Source organism: Lutzomyia longipalpis, chromosome 4, assembly GCF_024334085.1.
Source record: "Lutzomyia longipalpis isolate SR_M1_2022 chromosome 4, ASM2433408v1".
In the NCBI taxonomy this organism is placed as follows: Eukaryota; Metazoa; Arthropoda; class Insecta; order Diptera; family Psychodidae; genus Lutzomyia; species Lutzomyia longipalpis.
The window spans coordinates 21,690,122-21,709,220 of NC_074710.1; the positions used below are offsets into that span (position 1 = coordinate 21,690,122).

General features: G+C 38.4%; 4 protein-coding genes across 4 annotated transcripts; 3 read left to right on the forward strand and 1 right to left on the reverse strand.

Moving 5' to 3' along the window:
- The first annotated feature begins 1,125 nt into the window (after window positions 1-1,125).
- On the forward strand, window positions 1,126-10,027 carry LOC129794925 (arginase-2, mitochondrial). The gene is made up of 3 exons (XM_055835865.1): window positions 1,126-1,976; window positions 9,021-9,602; window positions 9,724-10,027. Exons 1-3 carry the CDS (start codon window positions 1,796-1,798, stop codon window positions 9,936-9,938), a joined length of 978 nt encoding a protein of 325 aa, XP_055691840.1. The 5' UTR covers window positions 1,126-1,795; the 3' UTR covers window positions 9,939-10,027.
- Window positions 3,375-8,123, forward strand: LOC129794890 (uncharacterized). The gene is made up of 3 exons (XM_055835804.1): window positions 3,375-4,964; window positions 5,043-5,641; window positions 5,732-8,123. The coding sequence occupies exons 1-3, from the start codon at window positions 4,094-4,096 to the stop codon at window positions 6,302-6,304; spliced, it is 2,043 nt and encodes a 680-aa protein (XP_055691779.1). The 5' UTR covers window positions 3,375-4,093; the 3' UTR covers window positions 6,305-8,123.
- An 82-nt stretch (window positions 10,028-10,109) lies between the features above and the next one.
- On the forward strand, window positions 10,110-15,129 carry LOC129794888 (serine/threonine-protein kinase Nek8). The gene is made up of 5 exons (XM_055835802.1): window positions 10,110-10,441; window positions 10,509-11,652; window positions 12,953-13,464; window positions 13,534-13,864; window positions 15,006-15,129. Exons 1-5 carry the CDS (start codon window positions 10,267-10,269, stop codon window positions 15,127-15,129), a joined length of 2,286 nt encoding a protein of 761 aa, XP_055691777.1. The 5' UTR covers window positions 10,110-10,266.
- Window positions 15,130-15,145: 16 nt separating this feature from the next.
- LOC129794905 (coatomer subunit delta) lies at window positions 15,146-19,099 on the reverse strand. Its single transcript, XM_055835822.1, has 4 exons — window positions 18,927-19,099; window positions 18,732-18,771; window positions 17,458-18,664; window positions 15,146-15,564 (listed from the first exon to the last, which is right to left on the reverse strand). The coding sequence occupies exons 1-4, from the start codon at window positions 18,927-18,929 to the stop codon at window positions 15,270-15,272; spliced, it is 1,545 nt and encodes a 514-aa protein (XP_055691797.1). The 5' UTR covers window positions 18,930-19,099; the 3' UTR covers window positions 15,146-15,269.

Genomic DNA, 19,099 nt, shown 5'->3' on the forward strand with positions numbered 1-19,099 from the left:
ATCAATGGGGATGAATAAGACAGAAAATCAAAATTGTACTGAATTTATGTGAATATGTATTTTAGGTTAGAAATCCCTGTAAATATTGGTCAACCCAATGTAAATTTTCATTAAAAAAAAATAAGAATTCAAAATTAAAATAGAGTTGCCTTAAAATTTTTTATCGATTAAATAACTTTTTTTTTACATTTTGGGCTAAGATCTGAACTCTAAAATTACATTTTAGGTCCAATAGCTGTGTTCGAGATAAGAATTCATAAAGTTTTTGTGACATTTTACATCTAATTTATCTTTAGTTTTCTAAGCGAGCCTTACGATTTTTATGCCGTTAAGAAGTTTTTTAAGGAAAGGATTTTAATTTTTTAAGCTAGATTTTAGTTTTCTTTAACCTATCTTTAAGTTTTTGCATAAAGATTTACGATTTATCAGCCAGGGTAAAGTTTAGGCTTTGAAGGTTTTAAGATCACGGCAAGCTAAAACGGGGTTGAATACATTTTTGGATATTTTTAACATGTATTTCTCAATGTGAGAAAGCGACCAAACGCATATTTTGATGGTTTTTGGTCATAAAAAATTTGTGAAATCTAAAAAGATAAGAAAAGAGATAAATGGATAAAAGATGTAAATCATAGGTATAGAAAACTAAAGACTGGTTTAAGAATCTAACTAAACCAACTAAACCGAATTTAGTTGTGAATTTCACTCTGCATAGGTTCTAGATCTAGTGCTTTTAAGATGGTTTAGTAGAATGTTTTTGACATCTCAATATGAGATTTTTAATTAAATGAAAAATTGAGAAAAACTAAATAATATCTGCATCTCTCTAATTCCTTGATATTTTAATTTAAAAAAAATGTAAAAACGAAATCAAAATGGTCACATTTACCACATCTTCCCCTATATACAACTTTATTTAGTGTTGAAAAAAATCAATTCAACAAAATGCCTAAATTTCGTTGCCCAGTGTAAATGAGATTATGGATTTGAAAATTGCCTCTCCCGCCACTTTGCAATAAATGTAACTAACTGTCTGTCCTCGTGGTCAGTTTTCAATTATAAAATTTCCCTGCAAATGGAAATGAGGAGCTATTAATAGCATTCCTCACTCTAAATGAAAATTGATTAATTTTCAGTTCATCGTGAACATTGCACGCGGTATGTCGCTCTTGGCCATTGTCCTGTGCTCTGTGCCCGTGTGTGCCCTTACCCTGCTGTGCCTCCTCGTGCGGCATGTCCGGCACTTCCGACGCCTCCAGGAAGCACAGCAGAAGACACGTACCACCGGCCTTATCTTCAGCCCAATCCACAGGGACAATGGGCTGAGACTTTGGATAACAGAGACAGCTTAAATGGGTTTTTTTTTCTTGCCTGCCTTGTGCCAGGCAGAGAAAAAAAATTAGAATTTGCCAGAACGTTCAATGCCAAAAATTATTATTTGTGCCCAGAAGATAATGCGATCTCTCAGTCCGAGCAAAAATGTCCAAGGAATATTCCATTAGACAATTTTTGGGGAAAACAACCCGAAAGAGAAGGACAAAAAAACCTCTTTGGGTTTTGCGATAAGGAGTGTTTTGGGAATTTTTTGTCCCTCCCCTTCGTGTACACTTTGGAAGTCTTTTTGGGAGATGTCTTTGAGGAGTCAGTTCGTCGTCAGTTATCATCTGAGTGTCGTGACAAAAACATCAGAAAAATAATTCTTCTACAACAAGAAGACTCTTCTGTGGGAATTTTTCTTCTCTATAAATCCAAAAGAAAGTGCTGAAGAATTCTTAATTAAAATACAAAAGTGGGGAAAATGTTTCGAAATCTAACACGTGCTCTGCATCAAATTCAACGGGAGCCCCTTCAGAAGCAACTGCAGAAAATTGGCATCATTGGGGTACCTTTTTCGCGGGGTCAGAAAAAATTTGGCGTTGAATGTGGCCCCAAAGCTATTCGTGATGCTGGTCTTGTGCGAGAACTCCGAGAAATTTCAGGTAATTTCCACATTTAATTATTTTAATTCTCAATTAAAATTTCCCGGTCTATCACACATGGACTCCCCGCGTGATATCCGCGAGGAAATCTCACCCAAGGAGGGCCTTATCAGTGACACTCTGATTTTTTTTTCCAACTCCTCGTTTTTCGTTTTTTTTTTGCTCTGCATGGGATGGTGGAGATGTAAACAAAGTCTGACGAAAGCAAAATTCATTAAGATTCCTCCCTAACATAATACCAAAAAAAAACTTTTAGCCTTATCTTGAATTTTTTTCTGGAATTATCAACCACGAACCAGCCCCATTTTCCCGCCTTAATTGATGACCCTTTATCATCCACCCCCTTCCCCCTGCTACACATAATTCAACGTGGTGTTAAAGGGTTTAATGATTACTTTCCAAATATTTACATATTTATTTATTCCTCAGCACCCACCCCTTCAGTCATGTGTAGACTGGACATTTTTCACCGTGAATTTTTTTTGTAGCATAGCACCTCATTAGCGCATTAAAACGTGCATCGATTTAATCGCTATATAAATGGACACGTTGTCGATTCTAAGGGCTTTTCTTTTCCTCTTTAATGAAAGAAATTGATTGGAAAAGTTACAATTAAAAGGAAAAATTTCCCAAAAACAATGAGAAGAAAAAATGAAAATAAAATGATAAAAGATTTACGAGAGAATTGCGTTGGTCATGGATTCAAAAATTAACCCATTTTTTTCACAAAGCTTTCAACCAAACTCACTCTTTTAAAAATATTTTATTTACTTCTATTTTATCCTTAATTATCTGCATTTTCTGCAAGGGGATGGTTTAACCTCTTTTTCAGTGAAGAAAAGTCACTTTTTGTTGAACAAAATGTATGAGGAATTCTCGAATCTCGCTCAATCTCGACCGATTCCCGAGAAACACTTTAACTTTTTTTATATTAATAATGTTATTTCGATGATGAGAAGGGATCAACCGAGAGCTAATTAAATGTACTTTCGATTGCAAGTGGAATTGTGCAAACTGATCCCTTATTTTGATCGGAAGAACCTGCTGCCTCACGAAAAGTACTGATTTTTCGGGGTTGGGCATCCCCCTGATTTTCTGTATATAAAAATGGGTGGATTCTGATGTAACTTTATATTTACATACTTTACAATTCGTCAGTTATTTTGGTATTTGGGGAAAAATCTTTTAAGAATTGAAGATTTTATTTCTTTCTTTAATTCGGATTTTTTAAGGAAAATTGATTTTCAGGTCTTTTCGGAGATCACGGAGATCCTTCTGACTGTTTTTTTTGGACTCTTAAAGTTTTCTGAAGCTTCTTTAAGTTTTCTAAAGAATGCCTTAAGTTTTCTAAAGGTTGCTTAAAAAAATTAGGAATCCTTCTTAGAAACCTTAAGTTTTTCCTAAGTAAATCGAACTAATTCGATATTCTTTATGATTTAACGAAATTTGATGCCCGAAAATGACGACATAAAATCATGGAAAAGTGTGCTTAAGCTAAATCAGCTTGACTGAAGAAGTCTTAAGTTCCGTTTAGGAAAATTTAAAAATCTTAAATTTCTTTTAGAAAATCTTAAGTATTTTTTTTTAAGAATCTTAAGAAATCTTACGAAAACTTAATAGTTAGGTATATTCGCGGTAAAAGACTGCAGGCAGTACTAGAAACTTAAACTGGGCTCTAATTTTTTTTTTAATCTAGGTCTATTTCTATTTCTAATCTTGGTAATTTCTTAAGCTGTAGTTTTAAGTTTTTAAAGCAAGGCCTAATTTTTTTAAAACCATATTTAAGTTTGTTTAAGGTGAGATTAAGATTTTTAAGTTGAGCCTAATTTTTTTATTCTAGGTCTTAGTTTCTTTAAACCACACTAAAATTTTTTAAGTTTGGCTTAAGTCAATGTTTCTAGAATAGGTTGCCCAATTTAGGGGAGCGAAGAGAACAAATTACCCATATTCCTTGAAAATTTCATTAATTTTCCCATCGACTACAACACCCTTAAGAGGTGTCTCATTTCCAAAACCAACAGACTGATGAATAAACAAATCAAACGGATTGTGAAGCATTATAAGAACCGCCTATGCTTTAAGAAAATCAAGAGATAACTCTTGTGCATAGCGCAGAAATGAAGCCTTTTATTGCTTGTTGTTCAAGTCTCTTCTTCCTACTCTGGACAGCTTCTAGCTGTTGTTCTCAAGAAAATCTCTCAAGTATTGTAATTCCCTCAAAACTGTCCAACTTTGAGAAGTTTTCTGAGGATATTCCGGAAATTATGAGTGTCGTTAAATCCATTGTTATTGGAATAGATGGAGATTACTATGACTCCGCTGATTTACTCGATGAACTGGTTCATGTGCAAAGGAAGCAGGATGTATTGGTGTACTATTTCAGTTGGATCCTCGATGAGGAGGAGTTGTGCTTCAAACAGTGGCGAGATGAAGTTGTGAAGGAAATTTCCGTTACGAAACATCGTCGTCGGAAGCGCTGGCTCAGAGACATTCACGGCAACAGGGAAGAATTCCTTTCAACATTCATGACAAGTTGGTTCCGTAATTCCAATACAGGATACATTTTTGCTGTTTCTCTGGAGATGCTTGCAAATGTTGTGGATTGTTTTGTGGAACCAACTGGAATTTATCTGGTTTTAATTGATGCTCCAGCAAATGAGGAAATTTTGGAAGTAGTACGTGAAAATCTTCTTGTTGCATGGAAAATTGAGAGATCCTATCAAGTTTTTGTGATGCTACAAAATGAAACATTTGCATTGCATCCATTTTTGCGAGATCCACAGCATAATAATTCCTATGGGACATTAATGAACTTCCGGAAGAGACCAGGAGATGTTCTTCGTAATCTTCATGGGTACCCATTGAGGGTTGATATGTTTCATTCGGCATTTAATTATCTGAGAAGAAACAAGAAGACCGGAGAGATATCATTTGTTGGAGCTGATGCTGAAGTTATGAGGGCTCTTAAGGATTTCTTTAACTTTTCTGGTAAGCTCCCTCCTGAGCTGTTCTAAACTGGCTCAGTTCATTCCAAGTTCCCTCAAGACTGTTTGAAGATCCTTTCAGAAAATTTACAACAGCCTGATGATGATGCCTTTGGCTACAAACTCCCCAATGGATCCTTTACAGGAACACTTGGACGGCTCAGTGCACACCGTTGTGATATAGCCTTAACAGGCTTCTTCGTTAAGGACTACCTAAATCCAGATATGGAATTCACAGTACCCGTCTACCTCGATGAACTGTGCTGTGTTGTTCAGAAATCCAAACAAATCCCCAAGTACTGGCTCCCACTACTCTGCTTCAAGAAGCACGTCTGGTTCTGCCTCCTACTGAGCATCTTCCTTTCAACCGTATGCCGAGAATTTATTCGTTGTTGTGAATTTCGTATGATACCAGATCCTGTTGCCTTCTATCATCGCCTCAATCTTCCTCAAAGTGTTCTCAAGAATCCCAAATTCATCACAAGGATGTGGCATCTCTTTGTAGACTCAACAATCATCCTCGTTAGTTCACCCCTTCGACGTTGTACACGTGTTACAAGTGAGAGAATCTTCCTTTCGTCAATTCTTATACTCAGTCTCGTTGTCGTTGCAATCTTCCAATCAAACCTGAGTACAGTCTTTACGCATCCTATCTACTATCAGGACATTACAACACTACAGGTTCTTGTTTTTGTCTTTTCAATTCATTCCTAAAGGCTTTCTATCCCAAATTAACAAAAACCTCCCATTCTTGTTGTTTCCACATCGAAGGCTCTGGATCAGGCAAAGTTAAAGATCACAGTTAAGTACAAAGCAATGCTCGATGATCTGTTTCCACCTGAAGCTTCTGAAATCAGTGAACATCTCCGTCATCGCATTAAGATCATCAATCTCACATCAATCCCCCTGATTGAGACAGTAATGAAGGATCCGAGCTTAGCAACGGTCACGAGAAAATCAACAGTCCTACTTGAGAATGCGAAATACTTCCAAACAGGCGAAGTTTTCCTCGTACCTGAATGTCCCAAAATGTACAATCTAGCCTATGTTATGCCGAAAAATTCAGTTTTCCAGAGGAAATTCAACCGCGTTCTCCTTTTCCTAACAAGAGGGGGATTTCTGGAAAAATGGATTGGAGACATGAATCACAATACAACGTGGTTAAATCGGAAGAAGCTCGGCTATACGGAAGAAGAGAAATTTCGTATTTTTAACCTTGAAGACATGCAACTACCCTTCTATGTTCTCCTAATTGGATGCACCTTTAGCTTTGCAGTTCTTCTATGTGAAGTGTACTTTAACAGGAAGCACAGACGATCTGAGCTTCTGAGGAGTTTCAATTAATAAAACTGACTTAAGTCAAGAGAATTTAGAGCTTATCTTAACCTGAAAAATAGCCCACCCTTCAACTAAGACATCTAACAGCAGAATTTGTATAATTCTATGTTTATTACTTGTACTGACTCTTAAAATCCAACGAGCTGTCTTCAATTTGTAGGACAACCATGAGTCCTTCCAGTAATAGCAAGCAAACTTCTTTAGTTGAAATTAATCTGATATATTGAATGAAATTCAATAGTCAGGCAACAAGATTTCTTAAGTTTTCTAAAGATTTTTCATGATTTTTTTATTAATTTTCTCAAGATTTCTTATGAATATCTTAAATGTTCCTAAGAAAACCTAACGATTTTTAAAGTTTTTTTAACACTTGGAGGACCCAACATATGGCACAACGCGGAGGATCAAATTGGTAATAAGTACCAGCTGATAAAATATGCTCAATAATTAATTATTAATCAGTTTATTGAACGAGGATCGAAAGTTTCACTAATTCTTGATCTCCTTCAAGCATTCCTGCATCTAATTACTAAATATTTAATTTAGAAAATCGTCACTGAAAAAAATTGCGTCGAATCGATGCAAAATTGCCAATTCAAACGACTTTTTTAGCTGCAGTTTTGCATAATTTATTATTGCGCCTAAATCATCACTAACTTTGATTCTTAAAGTAACTTTTTAGTCACTTCCGGCAATAAAATTAGTCCACATTAATGATTTTCACTCGGGGAAAAGTGAACAAGAGTACTTTATTTGGGAAATATGGGGAAACATAACCTCAAAACCATGGCAAAAATGTATGGGATTTTGACTGGTAGTTATTACCAATTTGATCCTCCGCGTTGGATTCTGACTTTGACCTCAATTATCTTCCAAAGAAAAGACTTTTCTCGAGATTTTCTTTCTGCTATCTTAAAGTAATTAAAATTCCCTACACATAGATGCTAAATTCATCGAGATAAGTCCAATAGATTTTATTCTGTGACGATTTTAAAGTTCCAATTGGTAGCAAGTACCAGTAAAGTCCTCCGAGTGTTAAGCGAAACTTTAGATTTATTAACTCAGGCTAAATCGGGCTAATAATTTTCGCAAATTTTTCCCAAGGGGTGTTTATCTGGCGAATGTTTGGAATATTTTAGCAAATCATCCGAATATTGACGAATAATCAGACTGTTGACAAATAATCTGAATCTTGGACAAAGACTTCGAATCTTCTTGAATAAAAATCAGAATTTTGACGAATAGTCTGAAACTTCTTGACGAACAATTTGAATCTTCTTAACAAATAATCCGAATCTTGGAGAATAGTACAAATCTTCTTTTTAAAAATAGTCCGAATATTGAAGAATAATCCGAATCTTGACGAATAATTCTAATTCTAATTCTAATCTCGACGATTAATTCAAAGATTTTCCTTTAGATAAACACCCCTTGATTTTTACTGATCACCTTCGGGCATAAAAATTCGTAAAAATCTTCGAAAAATATACATTGAGCCAAACCCAGACTGACTTACAAAATTTCAATTTTCTCATGAAAAATTTAAGAAATCCTAACTTTTTCTTTAGAAAAACTTGAGAAATCTTAATTTTTCGTTAGAAAACTTAAAAAAAATTACAAAGAAAATTTAAAAAATTGAAGTTTTTCTTTACAAAACTTAAAAAAATTATGAAGAAAAATTAAAAACTCGAAGTTTTTCTTATGAAAAAACTTGAGACATTTTAACTTTTCTTAAGGAAACTAATGAAGTCTTAAAGGAATTGATGCAACGACATATGAAGGATGATCCTCTATCGCAGAACAATTTTAACCCATCTCATCTTGTAGGGGAACATAAAAAATAGAAGAATCGTGAGAGAAACTCCCCAATATCCACTGGGATCACATAGAAAAGTGCAGTGAAAGTACAGTCCGGGAAAACATAACCTCAATTTGGGAACAACATTTAAATGAATAGGAGGAACTCCATTGTGTTCGACCAGCATGTCATCGGGACCTCTTGTGCTTCTTTATAACCTTCCCAATCTTTCCTGCCTACCCGGATGAAGATTTAAATGATTTTTGCTTCACTTCTGTCTCCACTCCAAGAAGAGAAAAAAAAAAACTCAACGACGGGAAGTCCGGAAAGACAGAAGTGAAGCAAAAATCATTCAAATCTTCATCCGGGTAGGCAGGAAAGGTTGGGAAGGTTATAAAGAAGCTCAAGAGGTCCCGATGCCAGGCTGGTCGAACACAATGGAGTTCCTCCTATTCATTTAAATGTTGTTCCCAAATTGAGGTTATGTTTTCCCGGACTGTACTTTCACTGCACTTTTCTATGTGATCCCAGTGGATATTGGGGAGTTTCTCTCACGATTCTTCTATTTTTTATGTTCCCCTACAAGATGAGATGGGTTAAAATTGTTCTGCGATAGAGGATCATCCTTCATATGTCGTTGCATCAATTCCTTTCGTTTTAGAAACTTTTAATAAATTCTTTAAAAAATTAACGACAATCTTAAAAAATCCTAGACTGTCTAACTAGTGAATTTCACCCTTGATTCAATGAATAACAACATCTAAGTTGATTTTCTTCTATTTCCAAAACCTAACCATAAGACACCCTAATACGTTAGAAAACAACGAAAAAACCAAAGAGAAACGAGACAACAACCAAAGACCTTAAAAAAACCATGAAAATCTAACTTTTCTAAAAACAATCTATCCTTCTATTCCCCTACAGATGATATCAATATCAAGGACTTTGGAGATGTAACGTACGAAGCTAAACCTGCAAAGATCAAGCCCCGCAATATGCTTGGGTATGACGACGTTGTTGCGTGCAATCATCGTCTGTCTGAGAAAGTCTTTGAGATCCTTGCTGATGATCGTTTGTGCATCACCTTGGGCGGAGATCATGCCATCGGGATTGGTTCCGTTGACGGTCACGTACGACAACGGGAAAACATCGCAATTGTCTGGGTTGATGCACACGCCGATCTCAACACCAACACTTCATCGCTATCTGGAAATGTGCACGGCATGCCTCTGGCCTTGTTAGCTGAAGAATTCGCTGGGATGTGGCCATATCTACCCAATATGGATTGGCAGGTACCGCGAGTGTCTACGCGCAATATCGCCTACATCGGACTACGATCAGTTGATGACTTCGAAAAGGACATGATTGCACGGTACAACATTACAGCCTTCGGAATGCGAGATGTGGACAAACACGGGATTCACGATGTCATCAATATGGCCCTCGAGGCAATTGATCCCAAAGCTGATAGATCAATCCATCTTAGTTTCGACATTGATGCTCTCAGTAAGATTCCTTTAACCTGATCTCCTTGATCTGACGGAGAAGATCAACCTATTCAGGTGATCTCTTTCCATTTTCTTTGATCATTTTGGCTAAATTGATTTTTTTTTGTTTATTTGTTTAGATCCTCTAGAAGCTCCCAGCACAGGAACATCCGTTCCAGGTGGCCTAGCACTTCGCGAAGGGATTCACATTGTTGAGGAAGTTCACAAAACCCGACGACTTGGCGTATTGGATCTTGTTGAAGTAAATCCCAGAATTGGGAATAAGGAACAAGTTCAGGACACCGTGAATGCCGCCATTGAGATTATTAAAGCAGCCTGTGGTAATTTTAGATAAGATTTAGAGCCCCTCAAGACTTCCTGTATAAGGCTATATAGATGTAAGAGATAATCCTACTCAATAAAGATGATCTTCATGCTACTTAATTGCCCCGTCTTTCCTTGTGAGATTGTCTTAATCTTTGTTGGACGTGTTCTTGTTCTCAATTCAAACCTAAATGAGGGCATCGCGGCAATGTAGGCAAGATTATGAAGAACGTGGGAATCCTTCCGGGTGGTGTGCATTGCATCTCCAAGGCAACCGAATCAAGACAACAGAAGCAACAGACAATTTTTTCCTTCCGTGAGCTTTGCTCATTCTTTTATTTGCAGGACAACACGAAAGGATGTCGGAAAAGCAGAAAATCTCTAAAGTTGGTGTTTTCTCAAAAGCCACCACAGATCTCTCAACTCTCTCCACATTGTCGCGTTTTAGTGATTTCCAGGAACCTACAACGCATCTTGTGAGCTCCGATGAAGTTACTCTCCCAGAATTTGAGCGTCTCAAAGTTGTTGGAAGAGGTGAATGAATATCAAAATCAATTTCCCTGATTTTCCTTGAAGACGTTTTCCTGATTTTTTTGTCCAGGATCTTTTGGTATTGCTGTGCTCTACCGTAGACGCTCAGATGCCTCCTTGGTGGTACTTAAGCAGGTGAAATTGAATGAACTCAGTACTGAGGAACGTGCAATGGCCATGAATGAAGTTGAGGTCTTTTCGAAGCTTCATCATCCCAACATAATCAGCTACCTGGGGAACTTCCTTCGTGGTGATCTCCTTCTCATTGAGATGGAATACGCCGAAGGGGGTACGCTGGCGCAGGTAATTGCCGCCCGGGCACCCATGGATCGTCTCCCAGAGCGTCAAATACTCACAATTATTGAGCAAATTACCAGCGCTGTTGCCTACTTACACGCCCAAGCGATCCTCCATCGAGACCTCAAGACAGCCAATGTTTTCCTAAGTCGTCGCGGTGTAGCCAAAATCGGGGACTTTGGAATCTCCAAAATTATGCACTCAAAAGTGGATACACGAACAATCCTCGGTACTCCCTACTACTTCAGCCCAGAAATGTGCGAAGGGCGTGATTATGATGCAAAGAGCGACATCTGGGCACTGGGATGCATCCTCGGGGAGATGTGTTGCCTCAAGAAAGCCTTCTCGGCATCCAATCTGTCGCAGCTTGTTGCAAAAATCATGTCAGCTCAGTACCTTCCTCCTCCCGCCGGGTACTCAGCCTGCCTCCGGAATCTCCTCAAAATCCTCCTTCAAGTTAATCCCGTAGATCGTCCGTGTGCATCGGAAGTACTTCAGTATTGGATTCCACTCGTCTATAGGAATCTCGGACCACAGAAGGGTTACACGTATCCACGGCAGATGGAAGAAGAGGCTGCAGCAGCTCTGGAACAGCTTACCCTTAAGCAGTACACAGAGGAATCCACAGCTGCTCTCCCGGAACCCCTTAGTGAACGTTCTGTCCTGTATCAGTTGCATTCCTTTGGACCCGGAGTATCCATGAGGGCACTACCTTTACCGGCAAAAGCCCGAATTACACGAGTAGCCACCAATGGGGCACATTTTATTGCTGTAACAGCCGAAGGGATAGTCTACGCATGGGGTGATGACGCAAAAGGGCAATTAGGACTTGGAGCTGGCAATGCTAGAGCAGCAGATGTCACCTGGAAGCACTACCCGAGCAAAGTTGAAAGTCTCAAGGACTACACGGTGATTGGGTAAGGATTCGTTTTCATTGCAGTGAATCCGATTAAATTTTAGAGAATCCTGCGTAATTCCAGTGATTCCTGCTCTGTTTTAGAGAATCCTGCCTAAGTGTAGAGATTTCTGCTTTATTTTAGAGCATCCTTCTTAAATTTTAATGACTACTGATCAATTTATGAGCATCCTTCTCAAACTGTGGTATCTGATGAATTTCTGAGCATCCTTCTCAAGTTTAAGTGACTCCTGATGAATTTCTGAGCATCCTTCTCAAATTTAAGTGACTCCTGCAATTTTCCTGAGAATCCTGATTATTTTTAGAGTCCGAGTAATTCCAGAAAACCCAGTCTAAATACTGGAGATTACGAATCTTTCCAGAGAATACTTCCCTACATCAGATAGTCCTGTTCCATTTCACAGACTTCTGATGTATTACGGAGCGTCCTACTCAGATCTCAGAGAATCCTACACTAATCTTGAGAATTGTGCCTAATTTCTTGGGTCCTGGTAATCCCAGAGAATCCAGCTCAAATTCTAGAGAATACTGCTACATTCCGGATTTTCCTTTTTCATTCCAAAGACTCCTGATTATATTTTAGAGCAACCTGCTCAAGTTTCAGAGAAGCCAGATCCTTTTCTGAAAATCCTGCTATCTTTTGAACAATCCTACTAATTTTTATGAGTCCAGCCTAAATTCCAGAGATAACAAATTTTATCTGAGAATACTGCTCAACTCCAGATAATCCAGTTCCATTCTAGACTTACTTACTTACTTACTTACTTACTTAACCGGTGCTACAGCTGGTCTCCAGCCTTGGCCTGATCAAGGATCCTCCTCCATCTGTCCCTATCCCGCGCAATTGTCCGCCAGTTCGGCACCCCCATTGACTTGGCGTCCTGGTCCACGCCGTCGATCCATCTGAGGCTGGGCCTTCCTCGTCGCCTCGTGCCATAGACTCTACCCCAGAGGACTTTCCGAGCTAGGTCGTCTTCATCCATACGTGCTAGATGACCAGCCCACCGCAGTCTATTAAGGCGTATTTGCTTGACGACATTTACCTCTCGGTAGCGCTCGTACACCTCATGGTTGTATAGACTGCGGAATTGTCCTCCCTCACATACTGGGCCAAAGATCCTTCGCAGGATCCTTCTTTCGAATACGGACAGGTGTTCGCATTCACTTTTGCTAAGTGGCCAGGTTCCATTCTAGACACTTTTGATTAATTCCAAGAACATCCTGCTCTAAAACAACTGACTCCTTGTTATTCCAGTTTCTTCTTTTCTCAGCCAACTCCTCATTTTTTTTTTTTGTTTCAGAGCAAGCTGCGGAGATCAGTTCACAATCTTCTGGACCAATACCGGTCTCGTCCTGAGCTGTGGCGACAACTCCCGCGGTGCCCTTGGTCACGGAGACACCATTAATCGCTCCCATCCATGCGTAGTGGAACACTTGAGAAACTTCAAAGTAATCCACGTTGCATGTGGCTCCAATCACGTTGCAGCTCTCACCTCAACTGGAACCATCTTTGTCTGGGGCTACAGCCGTACAGGAGCTCTGGGATTGGGTAGCAGCACCACCTTTGTGGCTACACCAACACCAATACCCTCAGTCGGGGATACGAGAGTCTCAGCAATTTATGCCGGAAATAACTGCACTGTTGCTCTTACAGACTCCGGAGATGTCTGGGCAACAGGGGCAAACACAAAGAATCGCCTTGGCTTTGGAAAGGGGGTCAGTAGATGTGCTAAATTGCGCAAAATTACGCAAATTGTGAAAAAAGTCACGGATTTATCTGTTTCTGAGGAACATTCTGCCTTCATCCTAGAAGGTTTGTAATCTGAAAGGATTCTTTTTTGAAGACTAATTTTAAAAGAGGAAATAAAACCTCCGTTTTCAGGAGGCTACGTTATCACACTGGGAGACAATTTCTACGGACAACGCGGATTGGGGCACAACAAATGCGCCCCGGAAGCTGCAAATCTCGTTACGGGAATTAAAAGTAAATTCATTGTGCGCATTCGATGCACTTCCACGGGTTCCGTGGTCTTTTCCGACGATAATGTCGTCAGTTTCTGGGGTACACGCTTTGGGGTTCCCACGGAAAACTTTCCGGAAACCTTAACAAATACCTCTGATAGCCATTTGGGCGGTAATACAGCGGCTTTCACGAATTTTCTCGTTGCTGTCTACAAATCTGAATTAATTCTCGATCCCATTGATATTTTAGCGTGAGTATTTTGCACATATTTTAAAGAAGTTTAAATAATTAGTTGGTGTTCCTCTTCATGGACAATACCATGTATTGTAATCGTCGGAGAAAACCGTCCAACTCAGATCAGGGTCAAACTTGGTATGAGCACGTTTTAGACATCCTACATTCCAAAAATGGTGGTACCCCAAACTTTGCCTAATAGCTTTAGAATGATAAGAGATAGAGACTTCTGGTTTGAAGTTTTCTATAAAAATGTGGGTGTAAAATTTCATTTTTTCGCATTTTCGAAATCCAAGATGGCCGCCGTCCGCAATTTTGAAATACTATCAACCACTTCCCTTGTAGCTAGAGGTCTGAAATTTTAGTTTGTTGTAGAGCTCAGTGAGACGTTTTCATCAACAAATCATACTTGAAAATCGGTCAAGCGGTTTAGCAAATATGGCGGCTTAAAGCAAAAAGTGTTTTTTTGATATAACTCGAGAACGGATTGACCGATTTTGACCAACTCTAGCTCAAATGAAAGGTTTCAAGAAGCTCTACAACTGTCTAGAACATTGCAAGATCCAAAAACATCCGCAAGAGGCGCTAAAATCAAAACAAAAATTGCCTAACTTTAAGGGGCTATATCTCCGAACGAATCCATATTATAGATTTCCTTTAAATTTTAATATGTTGTAACAGGACTAATAATCTAGCGCCAGTCCGAAAATGAAGAAAATCTATGCCGCCGTTTAGCAGATATAGCCATTTGAAAAACTCTTGAATTTGAAAAGTTCTAAGTGCCATAACTCTAGAACGGCTTGATCGATTTTGCTGAACTTGGTATCAAATTAAAGGTTTTACAATTCCCTACAACTTTCTAGAACATAAAAAACTCTTGAACCATTCCTTCAGGACAAAAAATAGCTTGTTTCAATACCTTTCCATAACAAGTCAAGAAATTTTTGTAGGTCCTATAGAACCAGAGATTTGACCATTTTTATCTTTCAAATTGCTGAATTTCACAAAAAAAATCAACTTTGCCTACTAATACTGCTTACAAATTAAATTACAACGCATAAACAAACTTCTACACATTGTGGGACACCAACTCTTATAACTGAACGCGTTATGATTGATTTTTTTCATAAGAGGACTTACCTGTTCGTCTCTTGCAGCCTGTACTCCTCACCTGATCAACTGGCACGGGGGCATTACGTTAAAATTGGTGACATCATCCCTCTTCAGCATAGCACCCTAATCCTCGTTCATACAACAAATCCCCTCATTTCCTCACCATAAAAATCACCACATCCCCTTTATCCTTTTACAATATTATAGATATCCTTTAATAGTTCATAAACCCAAAAATTCCGGCAGGGTAGATGATGAGGAGGAGGTTAATTTATACGATAGAGATGAAAAGTTTTTCTTCTGCCAAATCACACAATTTCATACTTTTCGGCATAAAAAACAGTCTCCGTGGAGAATTTGACGGGCATCTCATCATCCACAGTTGCCACATCGGATGCCTTGATGGCAGCATAGGGTGTCTTGGACACAAAAGCCACTTGAAGTGGGAAAAAGTCACCGGGAATGGATGCTGGGACACTGAATTCCATTGAACCAGCTTTATTGGTTGCATCCACAATTGGGAGACTCCACGTGAGTGTATTCTTCCGGGAATCATGATTGTAATCTCCATCGCATTCGGCAATTGCTGGTGTAGCCCCAATTCTATTTGACGAAAAAAAGGGATCAATAAATTATTAATGTTTTGTATGTTTCTTCTAAAAAAAAAAGAATTTGATAATAAAGAAAGATTTTCAGTGTTTTGGCTGTATTAGAGTTGTCTGATGTCTTGCTGATTCGACGCAAAAAATTAATTAAAGATTTAGTGATGATTTTCTAAATATTTTGTCTAATAAAACATTGATTTCCAATTGCAATAAATTGTTAAACGAATAATTTAAATTGTTCAATCATAATTGAGTCAAATAGATTGATCAATTGATCAATTATTGACTAAAAATTGAACAATTATTGACAACATTTTGTTAACGGGACATCAAGTTGAATTAAATATCAAATCATTAAATGTTTCAAAAGACAAATTGATAATTTTCATGACCACCACTGTACAAAGTGATTTGATTGAAAAGAGTCCAAAAAACTATCTTGAAAACTTTTTATTAAGTTATTTAAAATCAATTCAGAGCAACTTTGCAATTTAAATAAGAAAATTTGCATTAAAATGATTTTTTAAATGAATTTCTAAGAATTCTTTATTTTTCTTCGTTTCTTTGCAAAGAATTTTGCAAAAACTTGAGGTTTTTCTTTCTTTAATTTTCAAAAAAAAAATAATCCAAATTTAGCTAAAATCTTTCAATAAAATCTCAAAGAATGAAAGGAAGTTTAAATTCTCTCTGATTCAATAAAAATGAAATAAGAGGGAAAATATTTATTGGGTTTACCAGGGACGTAGTCAGGGCAGAGTGAGAGTTTAGAGGCCTAAACACCCCCTCTAAAATACAGGAATTTCAGACTTTTATTTCAAGTTAAAAACAAATTATCTTCATTTTTTTTATAAAAAATTAGAAAATAAATTTTCAAATAAACGTTAGAAAAAAACGTCAATCGTTAGAAAAGAATCCTTAAATGTTGGAAATGGAACGTCAACAAATATCAACATCAAACGTCAAAAGAAAAATATAACACGTTAGAAAATAATCGTAAAACTTTAAAACAAAATGAACGTCAAATGTAAAAAAAAAACATTTAGCGTTACAATTAATGCCAAACTTTTAAAAAGAAATGTTAAGGGATAGAAAAAAGTCTAACAAATGAAATATCAAACGCTAGAAAAGAAATGTAAAATGTTAGAAAATGTTGAGGCTAAGTTTTGAACACACAGTATTTAAAGTCAAACTTTTAAAAGGAACTAAATTATATATTAAAAACATATTACGTCAAAAGCTTGAAAATGAACGTCAATCATTTGTATAATGTCAAATATTTGGAAAGAAATGTTCAAATATTACAAACTCACATCAAACGTTAGAAAAGAAATAGCAGACATTAAAATGAAAGTTAAATGTTGGAAAAAAAATGTTTTACGTTAAAACCTTTAGGTAAAAATGTGTCAAACTTCGTCAAATGTTGATAAATAAGTCAATCGTTAGAACAGGAACGTCAAACGTTAAATATAAACATCAAACGATAGAAATTAACATCAGATGTTTGAAGATTAATACCAAACAATAGAAGAAATATATGAAACGTCAATAATTAGAAATTTAGCTTCAAACGTTAGGAGAGAAATGTCAATCATTAAAAGATAAATTAGGCTATGTGGTTGTCGAAATAACTTCCAGTCTTGGCGTCAAGTCGTTTTCAAGACCAAGAAATCTTTGAAATTTCAGGAATTTCTTCTAAAATTTCATAGATTTCAATGATTTCTTCATCGCAGAATACGGCCCTTCCTTAAATAGGTTTCTGACTACACCCCTGAAACTCCTAAACCTCTCTTCTTCTTTAACTTTATTTAGGCCTCAAAGAAAATTTAATTTGAATAAATCAGAGATCATTAGCGGATGAGATAAAAAAATAAATAAAATAAAAGAAACTCACGGCAATGGAATGGTAATTGTGACATCGCGTAGCTCCAAATGTGTATGCTCCAGCTCATACTCAATATTCACATCGCATCCACCATCCCCATTCTCAGAGGGCCAGCAATTGATTGTGAGCGGAATGGCGTTCTCCTCTTGTGTCTGGAAGCGCCACTTGAGCACCCCCACATCGGTGTTGTGGGGAAAGGGCTTTGTTGGGTTCTTCAGCCCAATCTGTGTCTTGGTCTTGAAGAGCTCCTTATCGACATTGGGGTGCGTTTGGAGCTGAATCCCACGCTGATCGTGATTCTCAAGTTGCACACGAATCTTCCCGAACTTCTCATCGGCTATCCGGAGTGTCAGCAAGCCGGAAAGTTCGAATTTCTGCACACCCCCATCCCTGCCGAGGCGCACAACGAGCTTATCTTCAATGTGAAGGTGCACATCCTCCATGGGAACATCGGAGACGGGTTTGGGCTTTGCAGCACCCACTGTGGGAGCCGCCACGGGGGCCGTGGTGATCTTCTCCCCTTCACTCTTCAGCTGATCCACAAATGTATCCACATCCTTCCCCTTTCCGCCCAATTTCATCGCATTCCGCGGAGCTGGTGCCTTCGTGGGCGTGGGCTTCACATCATTCACCGTACTAATGGACGGAGTGGAGCTTATGGTGAGATTCGATATGCCCGACCCAAAGGAATCACCACCAGCAAAGCCACTACTACGCATTGAGGACATTCCCTTCTTGGCGCTCTCCATGCGCTGTCGCTGCAACTCCTTGGCCTTCTCGCGCATCTTCAGCTTCGCCTCACGCTCCTGCGTCTGCCGCACTGCCTGGAAGACCTTCTCCTCGTGCGAATCCATCTCGACAAATGTCTTAATCTGGGCCAAATTGACACTCTCCCTGTACCCAAGGGCGACAATTTCGTCAAATGCAAAAATCAAATTGAACGCATTATCGAGAATTTCGCGCTCATCGAGATTTCGGCAGCACTCCGGGATGACTTTCGAGAAGAGACGCAGCGTCTCCAGATCCTCCAGGATATTGCTGGCTTTTGTTGTTATCAGCAGCATATAGAGCTTCTCCATGGGTTGATACACATACCGCACTGAGTCCGTCTCCACGAACGTGTGCTGCTTCCCGGGAGTCATTAGCTTGGGGAAAGCCGCCAGGAGACCCTCAATGCGTGCCTTTGTCATCTCCACAAATTGTCGGGAAATTATTGCTGGAAAAAAACAGAGAAAAAATCAATTTTCCAATTGAAAATATTTCTTAAAGGATGTTTAACTTACTTTTCCCGACTTTTGTACAAACCGCGGCTGCAATTAACACCTGAAAATGGTGAGAAAATGAAAATTTGTAAAATTCTGGAAAAATTCGGGGGCCATTTGGGGGGTGATGAAGACAATCCGGATGGATGGATTTTAACCATTTTTTAACGTTTTTAACGGATAAATCTTGTGAATTTGTACAAAATTAACACCCACCATGTTTTGTTGAGGCAATTCACGGGGAAACTTTGTGAGAAAATGCTTGGAAAATGTGAAAATTTGCAGTAAAACTCCGCGGCGGGATGATAAAATTCTCTCAAACGCAGCACCAATCGACGTGTCAGCCTGTTTTCATCATCACTTCACCTCCACACCGACAGCAGCGCCAA

Coding starts and splice junctions, on each gene's coding strand:
- LOC129794888 (XM_055835802.1), top strand. CDS start 10,267: ATGTCGGAAAAGCAGAAAATCTCTAAAGTTGGTGTTTTCTCAAAAGCC. Junction 11,653..12,952: donor AAGGACTACACGGTGATTGG/GTAAGGATTCGT, acceptor TTTTTGTTTCAG/AGCAAGCTGCGGAGATCAGT. Junction 13,465..13,533: donor TTCTGCCTTCATCCTAGAAG/GTTTGTAATCTG, acceptor CTCCGTTTTCAG/GAGGCTACGTTATCACACTG.
- LOC129794905 (XM_055835822.1), bottom strand. Junction 18,665..18,731: donor TTGTACAAAAGTCGGGAAAA/GTAAGTTAAACA, acceptor GTTTTTTTCCAG/CAATAATTTCCCGACAATTT. Junction 15,565..17,457: donor ACAATTACCATTCCATTGCC/GTGAGTTTCTTT, acceptor TTCGTCAAATAG/AATTGGGGCTACACCAGCAA.
- LOC129794890 (XM_055835804.1), top strand. CDS start 4,094: ATGAAGCCTTTTATTGCTTGTTGTTCAAGTCTCTTCTTCCTACTCTGG. Junction 4,965..5,042: donor GGATTTCTTTAACTTTTCTG/GTAAGCTCCCTC, acceptor AGATCCTTTCAG/AAAATTTACAACAGCCTGAT. Junction 5,642..5,731: donor AGGACATTACAACACTACAG/GTTCTTGTTTTT, acceptor TCCACATCGAAG/GCTCTGGATCAGGCAAAGTT.
- LOC129794925 (XM_055835865.1), top strand. CDS start 1,796: ATGTTTCGAAATCTAACACGTGCTCTGCATCAAATTCAACGGGAGCCC. Junction 1,977..9,020: donor AGAACTCCGAGAAATTTCAG/GTAATTTCCACA, acceptor ATTCCCCTACAG/ATGATATCAATATCAAGGAC. Junction 9,603..9,723: donor TTTCGACATTGATGCTCTCA/GTAAGATTCCTT, acceptor TTATTTGTTTAG/ATCCTCTAGAAGCTCCCAGC.